This window comes from Petromyzon marinus, chromosome 33, assembly GCF_048934315.1.
Source record: "Petromyzon marinus isolate PM22_M1 ecotype Great Lakes invasive population chromosome 33, UKy_Petmar_22M1.pri1.0, whole genome shotgun sequence".
NCBI classification, from domain to species: Eukaryota; Metazoa; Chordata; class Hyperoartia; order Petromyzontiformes; family Petromyzontidae; genus Petromyzon; species Petromyzon marinus.
Window position 1 is genome coordinate 2391661 of NC_133699.1, and position 25382 is coordinate 2417042.

The 25382-nt window shown below is 48.7% G+C and overlaps 1 protein-coding gene across 1 annotated transcript; it reads right to left on the reverse strand.

Annotated features, from left to right (window-relative positions):
- Positions 1-204: 204 nt before the first annotated feature.
- On the reverse strand, positions 205-25055 carry LOC116948303 (uncharacterized). Its single transcript, XM_076071442.1, has 13 exons — positions 24754-25055; positions 22480-22658; positions 21633-21721; positions 19914-20105; positions 15914-16032; positions 15302-15453; positions 11672-11744; positions 10541-10652; positions 7785-7909; positions 6651-6726; positions 3066-3181; positions 1897-2021; positions 205-547 (listed from the first exon to the last, which is right to left on the reverse strand). Exons 1-13 carry the CDS (start codon positions 24877-24879, stop codon positions 415-417), a joined length of 1617 nt encoding a protein of 538 aa, XP_075927557.1. The 5' UTR covers positions 24880-25055; the 3' UTR covers positions 205-414.
- Between the last annotated feature and the right edge of the window lie 327 nt (positions 25056-25382).

Genomic DNA, 25382 nt, shown 5'->3' on the forward strand with positions numbered 1-25382 from the left:
GGTGGGGGAGCAGTGGTGGTTGCTAGCCCAGTGGGAGGCCATAAGCAGAAATATTTTTCAGGCCTCTCCTCCATTTCCGTTGATCGCATCCGTCGTGCATGACAGAAGCGATGCAGACAAAAGAGAACGCCCATGCAGGCAGGGGAGAGAGCAGCAGATGATATAACTGCACGGTGGTATGAGAGAAGATACGAGCAGACAAGATCGCGATGAGAGGCATTTATTGGCTTTTTAAAACCATAATCAGCTTACGTTCTTTTTTCGATTTTTAATTATAAACATATGAAGATGAGATAAGGGAGATACAGCCAAGATAGGAATGCGAGATGTGCATTGCTTTTTTTTGCATTTGAATTAACTTCGACATTGATTGGGAATCGAATTCGAGGTGTTCTTTGATGGATCGTTCTTTCTTTATTCGTGAATCCGGGGGCCCCTTGAGCCACTTGGACGGCCAAGCCAATGTTTGCCGCAGTGTTTCCTCAGTGCCGTGCCACCGGTGCGAGTTGCTCCCTCCCAGAGGCGCTGCTGTGCATAGAGATGAGTGCTGGCAACAACAAAAAAACAACTACCACCGAGATGCGCAGACAGACCGAGGGACGCCCACTGTGTGTGTGTCTGTGTTACCGCGCGTTGAACTTCTTTCGCACACCGTAACGTGGCCAAATCGTGCTATCCGGAGGTCTTTCAAAACGGCTGCCGACTGACTTAATTCTGATTCACCGACAAACCGCTGGGTACGGGAACGCTCCTGTGTGATTTTTTTTAAACGTAGAACCCAGGGGGCGGGGGGGGCTTAATTTCAGCTCGAGTTATCTGGGGTTGGTGTCTGGAAAATATCCCATGAAAAACGAATCCCTCGTGCAGCCTCCGTTTCGGGAGGCGAAAACTGTGCACGTGACGTGCCGTCGTTGAACTGAGCACTCAATTTAAGTTACCGCACCATCGGATCTAATTGTTGGATGTAAAAAAAAACAATTTAATCATTGCGGTTGTCAATGTTCGTATTTAATGAATTTTGCTCAAATGTAAATCGTGCTGGGTGGACGGTGTCGGAGGAAATCAAGAATCTTGTCCATATTTTAACGGCTGCAACAGAAGATGGAATTGAACCGGCGTCCTCTGGATTGCAAGTCCACTACGGTGTCCTGACCCATCACACCGCTGTGGCGGCGTCCTGTGTCTGAAATCAATGTATGGACTGTAGATGTGAACAGGGTTGTATAATGTATGTCAATGTAAACAAGGGTGTATAATTTATGTGAGAATGGTTAAAAGCTTGATTTACATCATTGCAGTACTTGAATTCATCATATCCAGTGGACCGGTGCGGTTGCTCATCAGTCAATTACATGTCTCACAAACATATTCAGTGGAATGTAATGTAAACATTTTCCAAGCTGATATCCCTATTGATTTTATTAATCGCAAAAAAAACAAAAATAAAACGTGCATTAAAGGCACTTTGATATTGTTTTCAGCAGCAGTTATTTCTGTTGAGGTTTAACAATCATTTCAAACGCAGTACAACCAAATACAGTGTTGGGGCTTCTGGGATGAATGACATAAGCTACGAATGTAAAGTGAGAATGCTGGCAGACAAGTTGCTGGCTGCAGAGACACCGCTCTGTGTCTCTGCAGGGGAACGGTTAAGTCCGGTGGGCGTAGCGTGGTTGGCACAGGCCCTGGCGCAAGGAATTAAATGCAATGTGGTGCTGCGTCCAATTTTGACCTTCGTAACCCGGCGCCCGGACTCCTCCAGGCCTGGCAGACCCTGGTGCAGTCGCACCGCCCGCGCGCTCGATAGCCGCACCATCGGTTTGCCGCGGCGCCCGTGGGCGTCTCGAGGCTGGACCGGCCTCCTCCCTTTCGACTCGGCTCCGACGAGGCGCTCACCAGTAGGTGAGGAGGGTGAGCGTGCCCGGCGCTTCTGGGGAGGCTATCACCACGGCGGTTTCGCTCACCCACATGCGGTGGAGCAGCGACGGGTTTCTGTGCACCACGTTCAGCAGGCGGCCATTCTGTGAACCGAGACAAGCGGTACGTACGGTGATGATGCAGGTTCCACCAACGTGCGCGATCCACCAAGCCTTGCCTCTCAAGCGCTGGCGAACGGGGCGCTTGCCACCGTGTCTGGCTCAAATGCAAAGATACTCAGTTCATCCCCGAAAGCGCTCACTGTGGGCACCCATGAAATATAGCCTCGAACAAGAGGGGTGGGAATGCAGTGTGGTGCAGCCTGGTTGTGTGGGTGTTGTTATGGGTGTTAGTGCAAGGACAGCGATGAGGTCTCCGTGTCCATTAGCCCCTCTCTGTAGCCCGGTGGCCTGACCCCTCCAGCCCGTGGCCGCCGGAGCAGTTGCACTGCCTGCACACTCGATAGTGCCCCTGAGAAATATTGTTTCAGGGCACTTTATGAATGTAAATTATGAAATTATTATAATTCAAATTAGTCATTATTGCAACACTACTGGAGACATGGGCATTTCCATGAAATTAGGATGATAAAAACGCCTCACGCCACATCTCGTCTCAACCATTACAACCACCCTGCTGCAGAGTAGCCGAGGGGACCCCGAGTGGCAGCTGTCCCAGTGTGGCACAGGTTGTACACAGGTTGTACACAGGTTGTACGCAGCACCGGTCTGTCAGTATGAATCTACGTTGCTATTTTTTTTATATTGCCAATGAAGTAATTTGCGAGTAATTTATCAAAATGTCACGACCAACGTGGTGAACCATAACGCCCTGCACGAATGGCCTAGCCGTGGTATCTCGTGGGATCTTTAACGTCCACCATGTCCCCCTTCACTTGGCCGTGTCGCATCGAACTCGCGCGGCTGTTTGCGGAATGTATGTTCCCCCGCTCGTTCGGTAAACCAGCGCTTTGTATCAGACTCTTGTTGAAGTGTAATAACATTTTTTTAAAATATCCACTATGAAGCAGACGTGGCATAGTATTTGACAGTTAATACGCACGCGCAGCATCAACTCGGGCAGCCGCTGAACCTCTTGCAACAAGCGGCGAACGCGCCACCGCTCGGATCGCGTGACGCGGCTCTAACCTTCACGTCCCACACGACGATTTTCTTGCGGTTGCCGCCGCTGACGAGCCGGTCGCGGAGGAGGTGCAGGCACAACACCACCCCCACGTGCTCGTGCAGAGTGAAGAGGCAGCGCCCTGCACGCAGACGTGTCGCGTGCCCGGTTGTCACGCTCACGCTCGTCAGCCATAGGCACGGCAGCACGAGCACCAATACCAGACAGCGGCAGTAACGTCGCCAGCGATACCGACAGCAGCGGCGGCACCAGAAATGCCAACAGCAGCAGCGACAAGAATAATACCAGAATAATAATAATAATACCAGCAGCAACAACAATAATACCAGAATAATAATAACACCAGCAGCAACAAGAATAATACCAGAATAATAATAACACCAGCAGCAACAACAATAATACCAGAATAATAACAATAATAACACCAGCAGCGACAAGAATAATACCAGAATAATAATAATAATACCAGCAGCGACAAGAATAATATCAGAATAATAATACCAGCAGCGGCAAGATCACCGGCAATATCAGCCAGTGGCTGACTATTAAATTTGTCTCATTAGTGTCATGCTATGAAACAAATGTACTGTGTTTCTGTTATGAACCCTCACGGCGAGCAGTGCACCACCCTGTGTTGGAGCACAACTCCGGTGTATGAGATAAGAAGGCTCCTTCTGAAGTCTCTTTCATTGACCTCTGAATCCCTCTTTATCGTCACGTGCCAGTGAAGCCAACATTTTCAATTCTCATAGCTTGTCCCAGCCGAAATTAAGTCCAACATCACGTATAACATGACGGATACTTTTTTATAATTCATCGGTGACCATGCTGAGACTGTTAGCTCACCCCACGTGAGAACTTGATTTCATTGTAGGCGGCTGCCAGGATTTTGACCCAGGAACCTAGCGGTGCCAGCTCGGTGCTCTGACGTGCCCGACTCACATGACTGCCTCCTGTGAGTGGGGTTCCCAATGGGTATGGCCACCTTCTGCTAGAAATAAAATAAAAATACTCTCGAAATAGCCAGATTTGACATCTACCTGGCACATTTCTTCATGTTTCCAGACGTGATTATCGTAAATTTGGCGCGCCGAGTACACACGTTGCGTGTCTGCCAGCTATCTCATTCAGTTAACCCAGGGGTCCGGTAACCGAAATATTTCAAGAGCCGCAATGAATATGAATACGAAACGGTGGTCGTTCATAAATAACCTCACCAAGAAGTCCTTAAAGAGCCGCTTGTGGGGCTGGGGCCGTGGGTTGGCGACGACCTCTGAGCTAACTCAAAAAACACGTGGGTCTGCCTAAGAGCCTCCTGCCAGCCGGTCTTCAACATTTCACGTGGCCTCAAAGCGTGCCGAGCCTGGGGGAGGCGCTGCGGTGTTGTCACCGCTACTTAAGTGGCGAACGGCGACGGCGATCATTGGAAACGCGTTCGTGGCTTTGCTGCAGGCAACAAGGTGGTGACGCCACGCGCTATCGAGCCTCGCGCGGGTAAATCCCAGCACGTCCGTGTTCACAGTGGCTCCACCTGAAAAAAGACCACCCCCGGTGGTGGTGGTGGTACCCCCATTAAAACAAAAACCCAAATCCTGTTGAGATGAGAGAAGACAAACTGATAGTGGAGATGGAGACCAATAAATTATGATAGATATGAAGTGACTCGTTATATGCTAATAAGATTCGTGTTTTAGAAGACATTAATTTTAGATTATAATTATCACGATTATTTATAAGGACTCTGGGTGCCACTTTGCACTACCTGGGGCCCCATGCCCAGCACCTCCCGTGCTCTCCATCCACCACATTGGTTATTGAAGAAGCATACTGTAATTAATTCAGCACGTTGCCTATCAATGTCTGCCAGAGAGACTGCTCTTGAGGTCCGTTGGTATTTCTTTTTTTTTCTTCATAAACGAGTTTAATTCCGTCGCTCCCTGTGTTCCGTCTCTCCCAATAAGCACTGATTTAGTGGATTAGCGGTGTTCTCATGGAATAATAATAATGTACAGACCCATCGTCAATCCACTTCTGAATGAAAGCCTCTCCGTGTCATGATGATTATGGGGGTTGTTGACCTATACTTCACTGCGCTGATCAGTGTAAAAAGGAGGCCCAAGACCATATCACTGATACTCGCCTTGGCCGGGTGACAAACTCAGATCACCGATTTTATCACGCAGGATGCATAACCACAATGCCACCGCTCCACTCAAAATGTTTTAAGCAGCTCGATGCATGAAGTAGCTCGTGTATAACACAAATTAATTGTTGTTATTGCCATATACAGCTGGCCACTGGTACTAGGCTCAGTGAGCAAATTGCGATTGGTACAGCAGCATATGGGGCTCAAGTGCAATGTAGTGAGTGATGCTATAGTCGAATGTAATCGTACATGCCTATACTTAAAAGTGTGTGTGCTCCAACCTCTTAAAATACACTCCCACCTCTTCAAACACATCTGGCCACTGTGGAAGAGTAGGCTAAAGTACCCTCTAGACTACATGGAGCTCTCTCTGGAGCTCCCTCTAGTGGAGGCCTTCCGCCAGCAGCGTCGTGAGCCAGACAAATGCAGGGCCGCACCATTCACTTTTTTTTTTATTTACGTCACCATTCTTACACGCCCTATGATTGTGACAATTCATTGAATCGTGAGAGGGATGAATCACGGACGACTACTCGCTGCACGAGGCCCGCCCGCCCGCCTTCTCCTCCGTGCCTCCGTGCCGCGTTGGAAGCGCAAAGATGAGACGTCTGCGCCGTCGACACTTTTGTGGACGTAGCCTTCCACCGTGACGCCTGTTTGATGTCGACCGGCAACCCCTACAGTCGTAGCGGCCGCTGATCAAAAACAGGCAGCGAAGTGGCCAAACGAGCAAAACGCAAAAAAAAGGTCACGGCAAAGAGGCCCCCTCGGTCTTTTCCGTTTCACCGTCTTCGTGATGAGGCTCGTCTGACGAGGTTTGACCGACGCGCATTTCCTTGTTTGGTCCTTTTCATCCAGAGGCGTCCGGTGTGAAATAAAACAGCCGGGTGACTTTTTGTTCTTTCGAATGGAAACAGATGTTGTTGCTGTGGTTAACGCATCGTTATCGCTGCCATCGCCATCATCATAGCGTCGTTTTGCAAACGGATGAAGTGTTAAGGGGCCGTCCATAAATGACGTCACGCGATTTTGGACGATTTTTGACCCCCCCCCCCATCGTCACACGGCGTCACAAAAAGTCAGACCCCCCCTCAAATATGACGTCACAAAGCTCTGCCCCCCCCCAAAACATGCTTCAAATCGCTTTAAACTATTGTCACATTGTAGTGCGTATTTAATGTGGCGCTGCACTCTGATGTTGTAGGAGAAAACATTTATTAAAAAGTCTATTTAATTAAATAGAACGTGTTGTCTATATTTATTTAAAGTTGCGCATTTTGACGTGACGTCACATTTATCACCCCCCCCCCTCGTCACACATCGTCACAAATGTCTGACCCCACCCCTAGGTGCGTGACGTCATTTATGGACGGCCCCTATCTCAAAACAACCGGAAGAGTGGCGATTTGGGCGGCTTTTGTTGACAGCGTGTGCAGGTACAGACCTTGAAAATTCCACACCCGGATGGAACTGTCGGCAGATCCTGAACAGATGACATTTTCATTGTAGGCGAGGCAGTACTGTGAAAACCAAGAGGCACAGGTGACTTTGAAATGTTGATGAAAGTCCAAAAGCACGACTGTGAATTTTGCATGCCTGGCCACCAAAACATTCGGTTCTTTCAAACGGTAATGTCCTCATTTATTCCACCCAATGTTACTGTAAAGGTAAAGGCACAGCCCTGCGAACACTTGTGAGAAGTGGGAGTGCCCACAATATACACCCAATCGGCTGCTAGGCATGTAACGATGTAGTAAATAAAAAACAATATTTTCATGTTCGCGATACATGTACCGAGGTGTGTTCGTGTTCACACTTGATTAACCCAAAATGTACCAATTACATGCCTGCCAGGCACGCAGCAATACATCGGGCTCACCGATTCAATCCTTGCACTCGCCATACATATGCATCAATTTGTTTTCTGGAGAACAAATGATGTTATGATTTACGCCGAATATATGGAAATGAATGCGGAAGAGTAGACCGCGATACGGTATAGAAGGGGCCTTCTCGAGCTCCCTCGAGTGGAGACCCTTCTTCCAGCAGTGGCGTGAGCTTACAGCTGCAGGGATATGATACTCCGCAGGTCTCTCTTGCAGAGCGGCCTATGGCTGAGTGGTACTCAGCCGCGTTTTCAAATAGAAGTGAACTGTTAATCAAATCGCCAGAGAAGGGTGTGTGTGTGAATCAATACAAGTCTGCTTTATGAACTAGCAGCTTTGTATCCATGGCACACACCGCGGGAAGGAAAAGTAAGAGTCAAGGATGGTATGAATGAGCAAAGGGAACGGGAAAAGGAAGAGAGAAGAGAAAGAATGGGAAATGAGATGAAAGGGATGGGAAAAGAACAGAAAAAAAACTGGAGCAAAAGGTCAGAAAATATGGGGACAGGGAGAGGCTGCACAAGGGCCTGGACGCTGCACGGTGCAGCGTCTGTTTTCACAGCGGGCGGTGGGGAGAAGGGAAGGGATTGAGAGTGGGGATAGCCACACAAGTCAGGTGATATACGGGAGGCTTGAGCCGTTTTGGATCAGAAAGATGAGCTCATCCGTGCCACACCGACGCCGCCACTCACCACCTCCTCCGTGTGGCCCGTGCACGTGGCCAGGCGCTCCCCACTCGTGGTGCTCCACACCACGACGAGGCCATCACCCCCGCCGCTCACCACGCGCGCCAGGTCGAACTGGCAGCAGTACACCGCTGCGGACAGGCGCAGCAGCCGCATTCTTTTGATAATGTTCAACACGGAGGCTTTCCCGACCAATATTACCCATAACAAAGGTTTTTTTGGGGGTTAGATTGCGTAAATATGAATATGTCCTTAAACCTGCCACCGCCCGACACAGCCAAAACAAATAGCTTTTTATTATGGATTTTTGGAAAAATTTTACTTAAAACTTTCGTGACTGCAGGAATTCATATTCTATGTTTTTTTCGGTAAAGTCACGTAGATAAAAAATAAAATAAAAAATAATTAAGAAATAATTTTAAAAAACTCACGACGTTTCGATACTGTTTGGCCCCTATTCCCGGTCCCCTGGATGTCCCAGGCGTGTTGGCCCTGACTTAAGCGAGCCGGCTCAACGAAGCCACGCTTAACCTTGAGCCGGCTCTGAGCATGGTCCCCCAGCCAGGCTCAGGATTTCCGTGAGCTGAGAGTGAGCAGAGCCGTGGCTGAGCCGCCGCTCGCTCACGCATCTCTGAAAGCAACCGAGTGGCTCAGTACTGAGCCGAGCCAGAGCCAAGCCACGACTGAGAATATGGCCCTGTTAGAGCCGACCTACAGGGTGCAGTTTTGCTCTCGATGAAGACTAAACCCTCTTGTTTACATTTAGTGTCTGCAGCACTAAGAGGGCTTCTACCGTATTTTATTTTTTTGGCACTAGCCTACTCATGATATATCATGGGATCTGAGCAGACAAGGTGCAATTCATGGTGAAGACACCCACAACACTGATGCCTCATCATGCTGTGTCAATCAAGGGGGTGTGTTGACCATATTTCACCATGTGGTTTGAAGAGGGTGCTCAGGAAGGGTTAAAGTATCACTCGCCACTGATGTTCGCCATGGCCAGGAATTGAACTCGGGGTAGCAGGTTCAAAGCACAATGCGCGAAGCACTGCGCCCCCACTTTCCCAAGATAGCCATGACATATACACTGCACACAACGTGAGACGTGTCATCTGCAGCAGAGTGGCCACACTATTTAATTCTGGTATGATAGCTTTGAGAAAAGGAACTCGTGTGGATCCTATTGACAATGTCTCACTGGAGTCATATACAGAGTGGTCTTGGTACCGAAGCCCAATGTTTAATATTTAACATCGCCCTGCTGTCATTTATTTAGCATTTTTTTGAAGTGGCAATTTTCTCCGACTCATATTATCAGGCTTAACGGAGGGGTTTCTGGCTCTGTGCCGTGCAAGATGACGTCAATGCTTTTTAACACCTGGGTTAGATGTGATCACATTCGGCCAAGAACTGCTACCCTGGGGATTGAATTTGAAATGCGCAGTTGGTGAGCCGAATTGTAATTGAGCTCAAAGGTATTATAAAACCCAGAATGTTTTTTTTCTTGTTCTTGTTGGGGTATTCTCTGGCGATTTAAATTAGCTACAACACAATGCGTGCGGGTCTATCCACTGCTGGATGAGCCCCCCCCCCCCCCCCCCCACGCCGTACGGGTCGTGGTAATTAATGCGACCATACTTCAGGGCGAGCTGGGGAACGTGGATATTCGTATGCTCATATTGGCGGCACACCGGTGGTTCACGGTGTATATATATATTTTAAAAAGCTAAATTTTCGCACTCAATTATTTATTTTCCCGCAATTTGCAACCCCGGTAAGAACATCTTCAGGGGTGGTGGTGCGAGTCAAAATCAGTTCTCGTGATGTGAAAGCAGCCGGAAGACAAATCTTTATATGAGCGGCTGAACACGAAGAAGCTTCACAGTCTGTTGCCGTATAGCAGCACCCAGCCTGATGACGATTGGCTGGCTCCGTGTTCCAAAGGCAGATTTTATTCTTCATGCCTTAAACTTGGACGAACGGTTCCTCCATTCAACGGACCCAAATCAACGGCCAATATTGACCCTTTCTTCGCAAGTCTCAGTAGACTGAATAAACCTTTAAATCGAGTCAAACCTGTGGACAGGGTCAATTAAAGACTGACAAACAGATGTGCTGATTCAAATTTATATTTTAGACTGTTTTATGAGGACTGGTGTGTTATGCTGCACCGGTGTACCACCAATACGTCCATATATACGGGAGCATTGAATTACAGTACAACGATGGATTTTTCTGCAAGGCCCTTTGTTGATGTCACATTGCAACAGTCCCGCAGCAGTGCATGCCAACCTGGCGTGGATGGTGGTCACCCAGCCTCATAACATTCTGGCTGGCTTACGCAACATGTAAATACATCATTACACGAATTACGAAAATGACTTGAATGATATAAACAGACATGCCTTCACTTCCTCCGGGAAATGTTGCAAAGCACGGCTTTAATGATGGACATTAGCGATTTATCGATCACTTAAATTGTTGAGTGTGTTATTTCAATAATATTTTGTCAAGAAGTTAATCAATTGTATCGAATGAGCAACGATAATAACGATAAAAAAATAATATTCAGTAAAATTGGACGTTTCGATTTATCGTGGAAGCCATATCATACGACGTATCGTCGTCGTGGATGCATTATTGTCCTTCCCCGGCACCTCCGATTAGCACGGTTGGCTGCGTACGGTGCAAAAGAAGTCCAACATACACGCATATCGCGGCGAGCCTAGCAGGTACACACACTCCAGTTGATGGCATACCTTCGGAGTGACCCCTGAGGATGGTCTGGCACACGCCGCGCTCCGTGTCCCACAGTCGCAGGCTGCAGTCCCAGGACGCGCTGAGGGCCAGCAGTCCACACTGCTGAAGGGCCTGCCAGTGACGGGGCAGTGGGCAAGAAACACGAGGCACTGGCAGTGAAGCTCAGAGTTGTTCAGCCCAAGCAGCGTCCTCCCACACATTTGACCTTTCTCGTATTGTTTTCACGTATGCTATTGCATTGTGAGCGTGAACCCGCGATGACACTACGCTCAATCATTTTCTACGGCCAAACTCGCTGCAGTTCGTTCACAGCCCCGTCTCTCTTCTATTGCCAACTGTATGGCCATTGGTCTCAGGTTGAGTCTCCTTCTGAATTTTAAGTAGGCAACTAATTGACTCACTGCCAGATACATTTGTGCAATGCAGGGCCACGATTCGACGCAAGAAGCCATCTCGGTGTTTATCTACTCGTCTGTATTGTTTGTTGTTTTGTCTTGCTTGCGTATTTTTGTTCACTCCATTAGCCTATATGGAGCATTAGGATACAATTTACATGTAATTTTAATCAAACGATTGTTATGGTCGTGTTGTCCTCATTGCAACGGGGTTACCCAGAATGCAATGTGCCAGAAATATTTTGTAATTTTAGTTTTCGTACAAATGACTTCACAGGCAGTCCTCGACTTACCGACTTACGAGCACCCCCACTTACAAAGCAGGTTCCAATTTGTTTTTTTACATTGACTTAAAACACGACCTCGCACTTGCAAACTGAACCATGGAATTATTTTGTTCAATGGAGCGATCCTCCGCGAGATGTAATGAGTCAGCCTCGTGCTGCGAGTGAGTGTTTGTGTGCATGTGAAAGTGAGTGTGTGTGGAGCGGTTGTGTCGCGGTTAGCGCTACCCTGCGCTACGAAAGTGGGGACCCAAGTTCGATTCCCACTCACGGCCAACACCGGTGACGATTATCTGAACCGGTCCTGGGCCTGCCCTAAGGTTGACTCAGCCTCAAATGAGTACCTGGTGTGGTGTGTAAACATCACCACTGATGAGATAAAGATGGCTGTGCGTGGTGTTGGCCTATTGGCTTTCGAGGCCAGTATGGGATGGTATGAGTTGGCCCCCACCTGTATCTCGTCTTCATGCCCACGGAGAATGTGCAAGCACTTGCCGCCTTTGACCGCCCACACGCGCACGGTCCTACATGCACACATGCGCACACATGCACGCTCTGTGTGTGTGTGTGGGGGTACTTTTGTTAGTAGGGGAGCAGTAGTGTAACTGTGAGCGTGCTGCGCTACGAGCCCGGGGACCAGAGTTCAATTCCCGCTCATTGTCAACACCAGTGACGATTATCTGAACCGGTCCTGGGCCTCCCCTAGCTCGACTCAGCCTCAAACGAGTACCCGGTGTGCTGTGTAAACATCTCCACTAGAAAGACAAAGGCGTGGTGCTGGCCACCCACCCCCTCGTGTGTCGTGCTGGCCTTCATAGGTGCTCGCGAGCAGCCCTTGCCCCAACAGTCCCGTTAAGCCTATATTGGGCATCTTTGTATTTGTGTACCATCATTAATGTACGTGTGTCATCGCTAATGGTTATCGAGCGAGATGTATAGTCGATTCCCAGGTTCGTGGTGGCTTTGGGGAGGCATTCATCCAGCAGTGGATTAATGTTAGCTGACAATTTTTTTATGGGAAAATACAAAGATTCCCCTTTGTAGCGATCACCAGACTCATTATTTAAGTAAACAGCGGTGCAGAGGTTGTACACAACATTATGAACCCGGCTAACATCGAGTGGTGACATAGTTTTACATCTGAGCCGACCCTGGGCATCATCCAGAGCGACACAGCCTTAAATTAGTATCCGGTGTTTGTAAGCATCGAAACCGGGGAGACAAAGGCGGCTGGGCATGCATGGTCCTGACCGCACCACGCCCTCATGCGCCGTGCCAGCCTATGCATAGGTGGTTGCTAACAGCACTTGCCCCAATAGTCTGTGTAGGCTACACCAGGATCTTTGTCTTTTTGTTTTTTTATCCCATCATTAACCGAAGCCTTAATGCAGCGAACGGCTAAAACTTTTGTTGTTGTCGAGGCTGATTTTCAATTTGTACTATCGCGTGGAAACAAAGCTTCCTTCAGTAATTATTAGGAAATATTCACGGAGGAATCAGTGCCGTAGCGTTTCCAGCCTCAGCCTACCGGCAAGATAATGTCTGAAGGAACGGATACACTTTTAACTCTATATCATCGACAACGATAACGCTCTACAACTTTGCGATGTTAGAAACGCCCCCCCCCCCCCCCCCCATAAAAGCGTCCGTCCATTCTCCCCGGTCTCCCCTGACACCACTCTGCAGCACCACCTTGACAGCGGCCGCATCTTCGCTCGCTCCGACACAAAGTTCCCCGTCCTCCACTCTCAGCGCGGAACTTTCCAGGCACTTTCACGTCTCCTCCGAGGACCTCCGCAATCGGAAATACCGTCCCTTTAACGCTCGGAAATATCCCACTCACACCCGAGTGCCCACCCTTACAACATTCATCGTTCAATAATTGTTTTAGACTCAGAGAGACTTCCTGAATATTAATGGTCAAGGAATCTCTCCTTCAGGTCATGATGCCATCTAAACTGCCCATCCTCTCCTCGTCAAAAAAAAACAAAGGTGGTCACCGCCTCGCGCGCTTTCAGATGCACTTCTGCGGCCGTCTGGAATGCTCTTCTTTCCGATATTAGGAAGCCACTGGAGCTGTGCACTTTTAAATCATCATCTAGAACTGCTTTTTGTGTTTAGTTTGTTGTCATTACCCCGCACCTCCAATGAGCGCGGTTGGCTGCGTACGGTGCGAAAGAAATTGAACATACTTACATCCATACATTGCTGGTGCCTCTTTGTTCACCAGATAAACCCGTCCCGTTATCGTGGATCCCACAGTCTGCCCACCTGCCTTCACCCTGCCACGCCCTCAGTGGGCCCTGCTTGGGCAGGTTCCGGACACAGGGCGAGGAGGTCTCTGCGAGGCGAACCTCCACCCCTTGGGGTCTTCGTGACAAACTACACTGCTGCTGTGGCACTGTGCAAAAAACATTTTCGCGCATCGTCGTCGTCGATTGATGATGACTGTCCACTGATTCGGTTCAGCGGAGGTCTGCGGCGATTTCACGTAGCCGACGGGGACGCCATCGCATGGCTCGGCGATTTACGCACGCGCTGAATGAACCACGACTCGAACGTTGCGAAGCTAACTGCATTTGGCGAAGTTTCGCGGAATGTCCCTTCGTAGCAGACAGATTTGACCCACCGAGCTGTACCGAGAGTGGCTCGTCCCGGCCCGGGGTTTATTTTCCAACAGCCGTGGAAACGCTGCATCAGGCCATCGGCAGTGCCGGCACGGTGCTTTGCAAATACGCGTCGCGTTCCCTTTAAAGCCAACTTGCTGCGTGCATCAAAAGCGAATGTTTCTTTTGTGATTTTGACAGCTAAAACTTTGATGTTCAAGCGCAATTGCACTCGTCTGCCGAGTCTATCGTAGTCCCTGAGCAGCAGGGCAGGGAATTTGCCAGGCGAGTGAGTTTCAGTATCTTCATGCTGCGATGTACTCACGCCACGCTTCAGACTTTTTTGTATTGCACCTATTTTAGGATGCATCTATTTTTAAACACGTGGCACATTGTCTGTTTTTGCTCAAAGAAAACATGGTGTTTTGTTTTTTTATAACGTGTACAATATAACCGAAAACACATCGGAGAGCTGTGAACAACGCTAGTGAGAGTGAAATGCCCTTTTAGGCCATTTTACTTCGGAACATATAATATGGGTCTATATAGTGTGTAATTGCAGTGGCATCTCAGGAATGAGGAATATTTTGAACGTCCTTTCCAATAGATTGTGTTTGTTTTGCAGTCTTTCCCAAAAGCATACAGAGATATGGCCAATTGTTTTGCCTGAACTGTGGTAAGTTTCATAGCAACTGGGTTATCGGTAGTTTTTGAGTTGTTGTGAATATGAGATGGGACAGACGGATGGACAGAGAGACATAATAGTTCATGGGCATATCATCCAGTAATAAACACGGAGAAATGCATGCTTGAAGAGAAACATTGGTAATTGAGAACGTACGCAGGTAGGTGTATGACATCATTCAAATTCTTAAGAAAAGATAGGCGGGCTTGGGCAGGACACGTGAGACGGAAGAAATTAATCTTACACTCAAGGATCATGACGGAGGAGCAGCAATTGAATAGCGGAACGTGTGTACGTCCACCGGGGAGACGGAGCAACTAAATCAGTTTGTGGGCAGGTGCTGGCTGGATTATTACATCGGAGGATTTAGATGGCGGCGACTTGGCGAGGCCTTCATCCAGCAGTGGATTGAACAAGGCTGCTGCTGTTACTGCTGATGATTACATTGATGATACAGGCCATCAGTGCTGGTGAGATGTTAACTACCCTGCCCGGTATACAGGAGGTTGTGGGTTCGATCGCCACCCGGATGCCTGTATATATTTGGTTTTGGCATGTTCTGCCCATGGTCGCGTGGATTTTTTCCGGGTCCTCCGGTATTTTCTCTCCACATTCAGAATCATGCGTTTAGAGCATTTGACTGCTACTATCAATTTCCGCGTGATAAGCCACTTCGTTGACCTATAATTTGTGGCCAGGTCGCTTCTGAAAAAGAGCTACATAGCTCAGTGGATCATAGATGGTAAAATGAAAAAAAAATGGTTTAAGTTTACTGGTGCGTGTGCTTCACCTGTCCGCACTCGCGCTCAGAAGCCTCGCTCCGTCGTAGCAGAGGTGATCGACGGCGGCCGAGTGGCCCATGAGGGCACGTGTGCACTCGCCCGTCGCTGCATTGAAGACGCGGATGAGGGAGTCGGAACAGCCCGTGAGCACCACCCCGGCCTGCACACGCGACACGCACGCGTCACCGTACGTGCCAGGCCGGCGTTGGGGGCGCACGCCTGTCGTGCGATCGAGGATCACACCACCACCGCCACCATCCCAGCCACCGAGAAGCAGTCACCTTCCTTACAACTGGAAAATAAAAAAAAAGAATCTCCGAATGCAACAAACGGTGGGACGACATCGTGCCTGGCAGGGCAACCCGGATGCGAAGCCAATATTTTCAGGCGTGCCAGCTCAACGCTCTGGCGACCTCTGAACCACGTGGCCACGCACCTCTCTGTTCCCACTGTTCTTATTAGCGATAGAGAGTACCGTCAAATCTTATTTATCTGAGCTAATGGGAGGAAGCGGTGGGTGGGTAAGGCGGGTGGGAGTGGATGGCACAGATGACACCAGACCACTGACGATGCAAATGCACGCCTCGTGTGTATTTGACCGAGGGCGCAGCAGCGCTTACCCTGACCCGCACGGCGTTGACGGCGTCCGTGTGCCGGGCGAGCACGTGCGCGCACTCCGAGGTGGCCACGCGCCACACGCGCGCCGTGCCGTCCACGCTGCCGCTCACCAGCCACTTGCCTGTGGGCCAACGCGGAGCGGCGGGCCACCAAGTACCCTCGTCGTCATCGTCATCATCGTCGTCATCATCGTCGTCGTCATAATCGGAGGCGCACTTTTAAATCATCTAGAACTGCTGTTGGTCTTTAGTTTGTTGTCCTTCCCCGATTATCATGGTTGGCTATGTAAGGTGCGAAAGAAGTTCAAAACACATACATATATACATAGCAAGTACCGTCGTCGGCATCATCATCGTCGTCATCATAACTAGAGGCGCACAGGGGAAGGGGGGGAATGGGCGATTGCCTCCCCTACACCCACCCCTTCCGCCCCCCCCATCCACCCCGCCCGCGAAAAATATATTTAGACAGCCATCACATGTCATACTCATTTTTTTTCGAATAAAATTACTGATGAGTCTTGGCGTACATTTTATTTTAGATACACTTAACATTCAAGAAAGTGCTCTTAGTAGGACACCTAGTGTATTAAGTCAGCCGATGGCGCATGTGTGAGTGGTTTTGTTCATCGCTCCCGTCACTTAGATATCCGTGTTTGTTTTATATCAAACTGCTTGAGTGTATTATTTTAGGCTGAGTTGACCTCGGGCAAAACCAGGCCACAGTCAGATATCAATTGCCACTGGTGTTGGCCATGGCTAGACATTAGTCGGATCACATTACAAACAGTCCCTTATGAAAAAGCTCCCATAAATCATGTAAAAACAATAAATGCGTGGAAACGTTTGCGTTAGTTGTGTAAGCGCAAGTAGTGCAGCACGTGGAGGTTGCGGATGAATACCGTGGAGCCTTACGCCTCACTCTAGCTTCACTAGGACGAAGGTAAATGGAATTCATCTTGATTTTAGGAGGACAATTGTTCAGTTTCCGACATACGGAAAATTCGGGTTACGCATCGTTCTTGGGAACCTAACCCGTCCGTAACCCGGGGACTGTCTTTATAGTCTGGGTTGGCCACCTGGAAAATGTGTGTGCGCACGGTACACAACATCCAGTATATCTCTCGTTATGGCTGTGGCTACGAGTCACGTGCCTCCCCCCAATCTATAAGCGCGACCAAGAAAATGTCTGGTGAGAAATTAAGTGTGGAGAGTGCACTTATAATCGCTTACGAATTCACACATTTTCTATTTCCGAAGCTCAGACCTGCAGCCAGCCACACACAATAATAAAATGCGATTTGAATTGACATAGCGGCTAATGCATCTCAAGACACTTACAAATCCCTGGTGAGCAAATTAAATGTTCAATTTCATGCATACAATAATAGTAAAAAAAAAATCTTCCCCTTTCTATAATCAGCCTCATACATGTATTCTTTGCAAAGTCAACTTAGAGTCAATTCCTGCTCCAATTAGCATTGAGGCAGTGCTCATCTCCCGTTTACAGCCCTGAGTCAGTGGGCGAAATTCCACATTCCTATGGCTGGGGGGGGGGGGGCAGGAGCTTATCCAGAACACAATCACTTGACTTCCTCACATTTTATATGAACTAGCCCCCCAATCTCCAACCTACACGATATTAGCTCGCACCCTTCTGATTGTGAGCTGCTCGCTCTACCGCTGAGCTCGCGGACCTGCTCCGGCTCCGCTCTATTTGCAGAGACCTCGCTCAATATGCACTCGCACCCCAGCCTAGCAGCTGACAAACTCTCATCGTCATTTTCTCTCTCTCCCTTTATGTTTGATTAATTTGTGTGGAACCGAAATAACAGCCTCTGCCGAGTGAAAACTGCACTCCTCCTCCCCTTGCAGAGATGACAGCCCCAACGACCCTCACCGCAAGTTCACAAAGTGTACCCCAAAAACAATCATTGTGGGATCATTTTACAAAAGGGAAAAAAAAACAAGGAAGAAAAATCACGTGTGCATGGATTTTATGATACTACCTAATGTGTGCTTGTCTTCGGATGTGTTTCGTTTTGTTAGAGAACATACACAGGGTAATGACATTATTAAACATGTTCATTAAAGTATTATGCTGAACTTATTTTGCCCCGCACGTAGCCAAGCGTGCGCACGTGGCGTTGGGCAGGACATGCCGCTATAAGTGACGATGGTAACATTGACAGTGATGGCCGGTGGTCAGGACTCACGTCGGGAGTGGAAGCCAAAACTAGTTCTAATATCACTTGTCACCGATCTTAGCCATGACCGAGACTCAAACTCTGGTCACACGAGTAACTGTACCATGATATTTACTGTAATGTTTGATTTATATACATAGATTCATACAGTCCCGGTATTGAACCTATTTGTCCCTAAGCCCACGTTAACTATCATTCCCCCTCTGTGCAAACGTAGCAGGACTGGAATCGGGGACCGTTCTGATATAGTTATGCACGCAGTGCTCTTAGTGCACCGTGATTTCTCTTATCCGGTCCGTTTGCCGATTAGCCTCGGGACTCAGGCTGACGCCTCAACGCTCGTTTCACTCTCACAACTCACGCTTGCAATGCCTGAATTTAGCAGCTGCATCGCACCCATTCCCGCATGCGCCCTGGATAAATGAGCATTACCACAGCTCGGGTTGCCTCCCCTTAAGGTACAAAAAAACTAAAAACAACGACATATCATGGGCAGAAGAATAATGTCTAACAATTGCGGAAGAGGGAAGAATTACATATAAATGGTATTGTCATTAGCAGTGTATTATTACACAACTGACAAACACCAGGAATTGTAATGACCTGGGAAAACGTAGATCACTTCCCAGGACAGCTACACTCAAAAAGGGGATGATCCTGTGGAAACCAGGGTAAGTGTCAACCTTATCCACAACGCAATCAATAATGCTTGTACGCATGTCGTTTCTCTCTTCACTTTTCAAGGATTTTTTTCCGCCAGGAATTTTAGCTGTGTGCTTGATCCGACAGATGGCGTGCCATTTGAATCTCATTATGGGGCCGTTCGGGTTGTGACGTTGCTATTTCCGTTCATCGTGATGACGCTTTGCTTAAGAGTTTTATCAACTTGTTTTCCTGCCAATTATATTTAATTGATAAGTTGGCATCTTGCCATGACTTTAAAAAAATCACCATTTGGCAGTGCATCGCCCTGTGTCAGAGAATGCCCCCCTCAGAAGATGACCTCCTGGAACTATTTCTAAAACAACAATATTGTCTATGCACACTATAATAACATTACCTTATTACACACTCAGTATCCGCTTACGCTCGAAGAAACAGCATGACTCAGAGGCACGAGGAGGAACCACAGATAAGCTGGAAGGAAGCCATGTGGTCAGCCGGTGCCAATGATTGCCCAAGCTTTGTGGCCCTCCACGGTTATATATGAAGGTGTCATTGGCCAATTATTCAGTGTTTATATGTAGGTGAAAAACGGGGAACCCAGAGAAAGCCAATGCGTGTGATGGGACAACACTCTATCCCATACAGACTTAACAGGCGAGGTCCACATTTGCTGTGCTGCCTTTTCCTCGCGAGCCTCATCGACGCCCACGGGATGTGAATTTCAAAAACATTTGTGTGATCCGCCAACCCTCGCTGCCTCCACAGTGCTGGATTACAGGTCGCGTGCGTAGCCACCACCACCCGGTTAAATGAAACTAACATACATGATAGCTCAACGAAGTGGCTTATCATGTGCAAATTTATTTCAGCCAAATACTCTAAACGCATGTTTCTAAAGGTGAGGGGAAAAACCGGAGGACCCGGAGAAAACCCACGTGACCACAGGGAGAACATGCAAACTCCAAATATACAGGCGTCAAGGTTGGGATCGAACCCACGGCCTCCTGTATACCAGGCGAGGCAGGCAGGAATGTGCCAGGATGAGGTGTGCATTGCGAGTGACTGCCTAGTCGGGGGACTGCAGGCAGCGGCGATTTTGAGACGAGTTCAAGGGTTCGCGGGCATCTCACCATCGCAGTCGAGGCACGTGACGCGGTCGCCGTGCCCTCGGAGTGCGCGCTCCACCGCGTACCGCCCACGCGCCCAATTGGCGCTCAGGTGAGTGGCGCGCGCGTGGACGCGCTTCCAGTGGCACGTGGGCGCGAGCGAGCGCCCCCCCGTGTCGCGGATGCTGTGGTCTGTGTACGTGGGGCTGGTGCGGGCTGCAGAGTCACCACCACCACCACCACAACCAGGGATTCAATTCAACCGCGCCTGTCCGGGGTTGGCGACTCGGACATTATTTATGCACCCCTGCGCACCACGTCTAGTATACTACTCGCTACGGCTGATCATCGTCTGATTATTATCATCATCTGTTCATCATCCGTTCACAATTTGAAGGTACATTTTCTCTGCATATAAAACAAATATTTTAATTTAAGTCCATAATCATGTCTTCTGGAATAATATCCTTGATTCTTTCGGTAAAGTCACGTATAAGGGAAGCAAAAAAATAATAAAATTATAAAACAATAAAATTCTCACGACGTTTCGACTGCAACACAATCAACCATCATCAGGTGTGAAAACCACAGCAAGAAAATTTGAAAAAAAAGTGGCGGTTATTTTATCAAAAATAACCGGCACTTCATTCAAATTTTATTGTTTAATATTTTTATTATTTTATTCTTTCCCTTAGACGTGACTTTACCGAAAGAATCAAGAATATGAATCCCTGCAGTAACGAAAGCTTTAAATCAAAATTCTGGAATAATGTCACCAGCGCAATCAGGGATTAATTTCACCCAGCTTTGTGCGGTTTGGTGACCCATAACATATTTTTCATCTGGCGAACCACAGCCAGTATATACCTCTCACTGTGGTTGTGACTGCCAGTTGAGAGGCCTATTGGAGTCGCCAAATGACTGGGTGGGAAATTAAACCCTGACCACAACCATTGTCATGCATCATTAATCGTCAGTGTTGCCAGTGTCATTGTGACAGCCCTCTGTCAGTTTGTCAATACGCCCATCCGATCATCATCATTGCCCTTCCCCCGCACCTCCGATTAGCATGGTTGGCTACGTACGGTGCGAAAAAAGTTCATCATAAATGCATCATATGTTTATCATTTTAACATTCATTAAACAGATTTACATTTATCTCTGCACGTCAAAATCATAAATGACTTTAGTCCATCAGCCAATGTGCCTTTCGGACTAGGCGAGGATTGGCGACCAGATGGTATTTCAAGAAACGGCCCTGTTCAACGCAAAAGCAATGTGCATGTACACATAGAGCCCTTTGTCAATCCATTGCTGGATGAGGGTCTCCCCTCACCATGTGGGTCAAACTTTACCACGCTGGTTTGTGCCGGTTGGTTAAGGCAGGGAACGTTGACACGGGGACATAGAATCACGGTTCAACAATGTATCGCTGCCCCACGCTGCCCATAAAATGGCTAGCGTGTGATTACTCACTGTTGCCGTTTTTATTCCGTAGGGCTCATGGAGGCTCTGGATGTGTCTATGTGCAGGGGCGGAGCCAGGATTTCAGGCCGGGGTGACATTCAACAAATTTTAATTTCAAGAATGATTAGAGAGTCAGGCTGTTGAACTAGACGCCATCGGTTAGCGACACACTCTGACAATACAGTTGCACGGAGTCCGCCCGACCGAGTGTCGTACACTCATACGCAGAATGTCACCCCTGTCACCCGCCCTGGCTCCGCCCCTGTCTATGTGTACCTGTAGCTGAGCAGTGGGAGCGTTGGGTCTCAACGAGGAGTTGATCCGTGCCAAGGTGGAGCCATCCCCGTGCCGCACACAGCCTCTTCCTGTGTGGAGCAACACAGTAACACGGATGTGGGAGTGCGAAAGCACCCTACAACAATGGATTTTGCGACACCGAATTCTGCTGGTGGAAATCCATCCCACGACTGTCCAGAATGAATCCTGTTTAGCTACCGAGATATGATGAGATCAAGTGCATTCCATGTGATTCAGCCGTTGGTAGACGTCACAATAGCTGTTAATAATTCATCCATCCTGCCCTTCAGCATCACATTGGATGCCCATCACATTCGAGATCCACGGTAAGATGGAGCCTCCCAACCCAACTCAAACATATATTATATAGAATTAACAACATGGGCAGGATGTATATGTACAACATAGATTAACAGCAGGGTTGGGCTAGATCGCCTAGCAAATGGGCACACACTCGGCACAGCTTATATGGCCCCTCCAATCGGCCAGAAAATTATTTAAGTTGAGTGTATAGTGGCCCTATTCTCGATTTGGGTTCGAATAGGAGTGTCACCTGACATTGATTAAACTGACTTTTTAAGTGGAGCAAGTTTATGGTCTCAGCCCAGTAACCAATGACTGCACAAAAACTAATTATCTTCAATTTGGCGTTTCACTCCATTCCAGCTGTGAGAATTCAACAATTTTGTTTGACTGCTAAGCAACAAACGTGTCCTGCAGCAGGCTTTGTGAGATCTGGAGTTGTGGAACTGGCTGCATCTCAAAGTCTCGCTCTTCACCTGGGAAGGGTGGTGGATGGTGGATGGGGGGGGAGTGTAGAACCCACCAGAGAACGTCGCTGTTGGCCCGCTCTCTCCACACGCGGCTGCAGAGGGCCACGTGGCACAGATCGGCGGGTCCCAGGAGCGCCAGAACCCGCTCGGCCAGCTCGGCGGGCAGCGAGCGGACGGGGTCGACCAGGAGCAGCAGTCGGAGCGAAGCAAACGCCTCCCGCAGCTGCTGCGGCTAAGCGGGGGCAGAGACACGTGGCCTCCGCATCGCTGGATATGATCGTGATGGTGATGATGATGACGACGATGTAATAATAATTATGGTAGGAGGATAGAGTCAAGGTGAATGGAGCAATGCTTGTGCGATAGGGGTGACAGTCGTTCGCTAATCCGCGTAGTTGTGTTTATTAGGATTTGAATTCGAGATGATATGTTAGTACACCCTTGTCAATTAATTATCTCGGGGCCCTGTTGAGCTACATGGGGCTTCTAGGCTTTTGCTTGCTTCGCTTATAAGTTTAACATATACAGGCGTCAGGGTCGAACCCACCAGGCAAGGTAGTCAAAATCTCGCCACTGTACACGTACATAATAAACACATCTATTTAGAACTGCTTTTTGTGTTTAGTTGCCCTTCCCCCGCACCTCCGATTAGCGCGTGGTTGGCCACGTTACGGTGCGAAAGAAGTTCAACAAACAACAACCGCCGCTCGCCACTAAGTGGCGGTGACGTCCCCGCGGCGTCTGTGCCAGGCTAGGTGCACCACTTTAAGGCCACGTGGAGTGTCGAACGCCCGCTGGCAGGAGGTCACGGGGCAGACCCAGCACGTGCCATGGGTCGACTGACTGAGATGACTGCTGGCCTACGCACCCTATGCGGGCCCTCTATTACTGTGCAACACAAAGACAACAGTCCCCCCCCTACTACACACTGTCGGGGCAAGTGCTGTTAGCGGGCACCTATGAAGGCCGGCACGGCACGCGAGGGGGTCGGTGGCCAACACCACGCCCGGCCGCCTTTGTCTCCTCAGTGGCGATGTTTACACATCGCACCAGGTACTCATTTGAGGATGAGTCGACCTAGGGGAGGCCCAGGACCGGTTCAGATAATCGCCACTGATGTTGGCTGCGAGAGGGAATCGAAATCAGGTCGCCAGGTTTGTAGCGCTAACCGCTGCACCTACAACTCTCCAACACACAGATATACATACAGATATACATACACACATACATACAGACATACATACAGACATACACATAGACACATATACATACACACAGATATGCATACACAGATATACATACACACATACATACAGATATACATACACACATACATACACACAGATATACATACACATACAAAATGACATACCTACATACAGACAGACATACACACAGACACATATACATAGATATACATATACACAGATATACATACACACATACATACAGATATACATACACACATACAAACAGATATACTTACATACAGACAGACATACACACAAACACATATACATAATACAGATATACATACACACATACATACACACAGATATACATACATACAGATATACATACACACAGACAGACATACACACAGACACATATACATACACACATATACATACACACATACAGACACAGACAGACATACACACAGACACATACATACACACAGATATACATACACACATACAGATATACATACACACATAAATACACACATACAAACAGATATACCTACATACAGACAGACATACACACAGACACATATACATACATACACACTTACATACAGATGTACATACACACATACATACACACAGATATACATACACACGTACAGATATACATACATACAGACACACACACCCCTAGGGCCGATACGTCTCACCTGGCAGGTGTAATAGAGGCGCGTGAGAGCGTCTCTATCTCACCTGGCAGGTGTGATAGAGGCACGTGAGAGCGTCTCTATCTCACCTGGCAGGTGTGATAGAGGCGCGTGAGAGCGTCTCTATCTCACCTGGCAGGTGTGATAGAGGCGTGTGAGAGCGTCTCTATCTCACCTGGCAGGTGTGATAGAGGCGCGTGAGAGCGTCTCTATCTCACCTGGCAGGTGTGATAGAGGCGCGTGAGAGCGTCTCTATCTCACCTGACAGGTGTGATAGAGGCGTGTGAGAGCGTCTCTATCTCACCTGGCAGGTGTGATAGAGGCGCGTGAGAGCGTCTCTATCTCACCTGGCAGGTGTGATAGAGGCGTGTGAGAGCGTCTCTATCTCACCTGGCAGGTGTGATAGAGGCGCGTGAGAGCGTCTCTATCTCACCTGGCAGGTGTGATAGAGGCGCGTGAGGGCGTCTCCCTGCCGCTTGGCAGGCAGCGAGGAGAAGAGCGTCACGATGGCGAGCAGAGTCTCGTCCTGCTGCTGCTGCTGCTCATGGGTCGTCGTCATCTCTCGCTCGGGACTCCTTCCCCCCTGGAGCACGGGCAACAGAGAGTTTGGCACAGGGCAGCGAGCACACCACCACCAACAACCACCACCAACAACAACCAACAACCACCACCACCACCTCCTCCCGTGAGCGTCTCGATTCGCGTTGCCACGGTGACCCTGTGTGTGTGTGTAAGCCCTCGCTCCCCGCCTCGCCACCCGTCTCGCACTGAACGACGCTCGCCTAATAAGTGCCGCACTGTGGCCCAAACGGTCTGGTCCAAAGGCGATGTAGCCACAATATCGGTTGTTGTGGGGGGAGGTGGGGGTGTTAGATCGCGTTAATATGAATGTGTCGTGAAACCCGCCACCACCCGACACAGTAAGGTTCGTCACGTAAACCCGAATGTGCCAATTAACGCGTTACCAGTACAGCAACACCGGTGTGTTGGAGAGCAAAGAAAGCCACAACATTTACAATCTGAAGTAACACGTCGTGTGGCGGTCGTTTGACCATACTTCAC

Bases quoted from the DNA above. Each gene is read 5' to 3' on its own strand.
- LOC116948303 (XM_076071442.1), bottom strand. From the start codon at position 24,879: ATGACGACGACCCATGAGCAGCAGCAGCAGCAGGACGAGACTCTGCTC. The intron at 22,659-24,753 runs GTGAGATAGAGA...GCCCCCGCTTAG, and splicing joins GCCTCTATCACACCTGCCAG to CCGCAGCAGCTGCGGGAGGC. The intron at 6,727-7,784 runs GTGAGTGGCGGC...TGGTTTTCACAG, and splicing joins CGGGCCACACGGAGGAGGTG to TACTGCCTCGCCTACAATGA.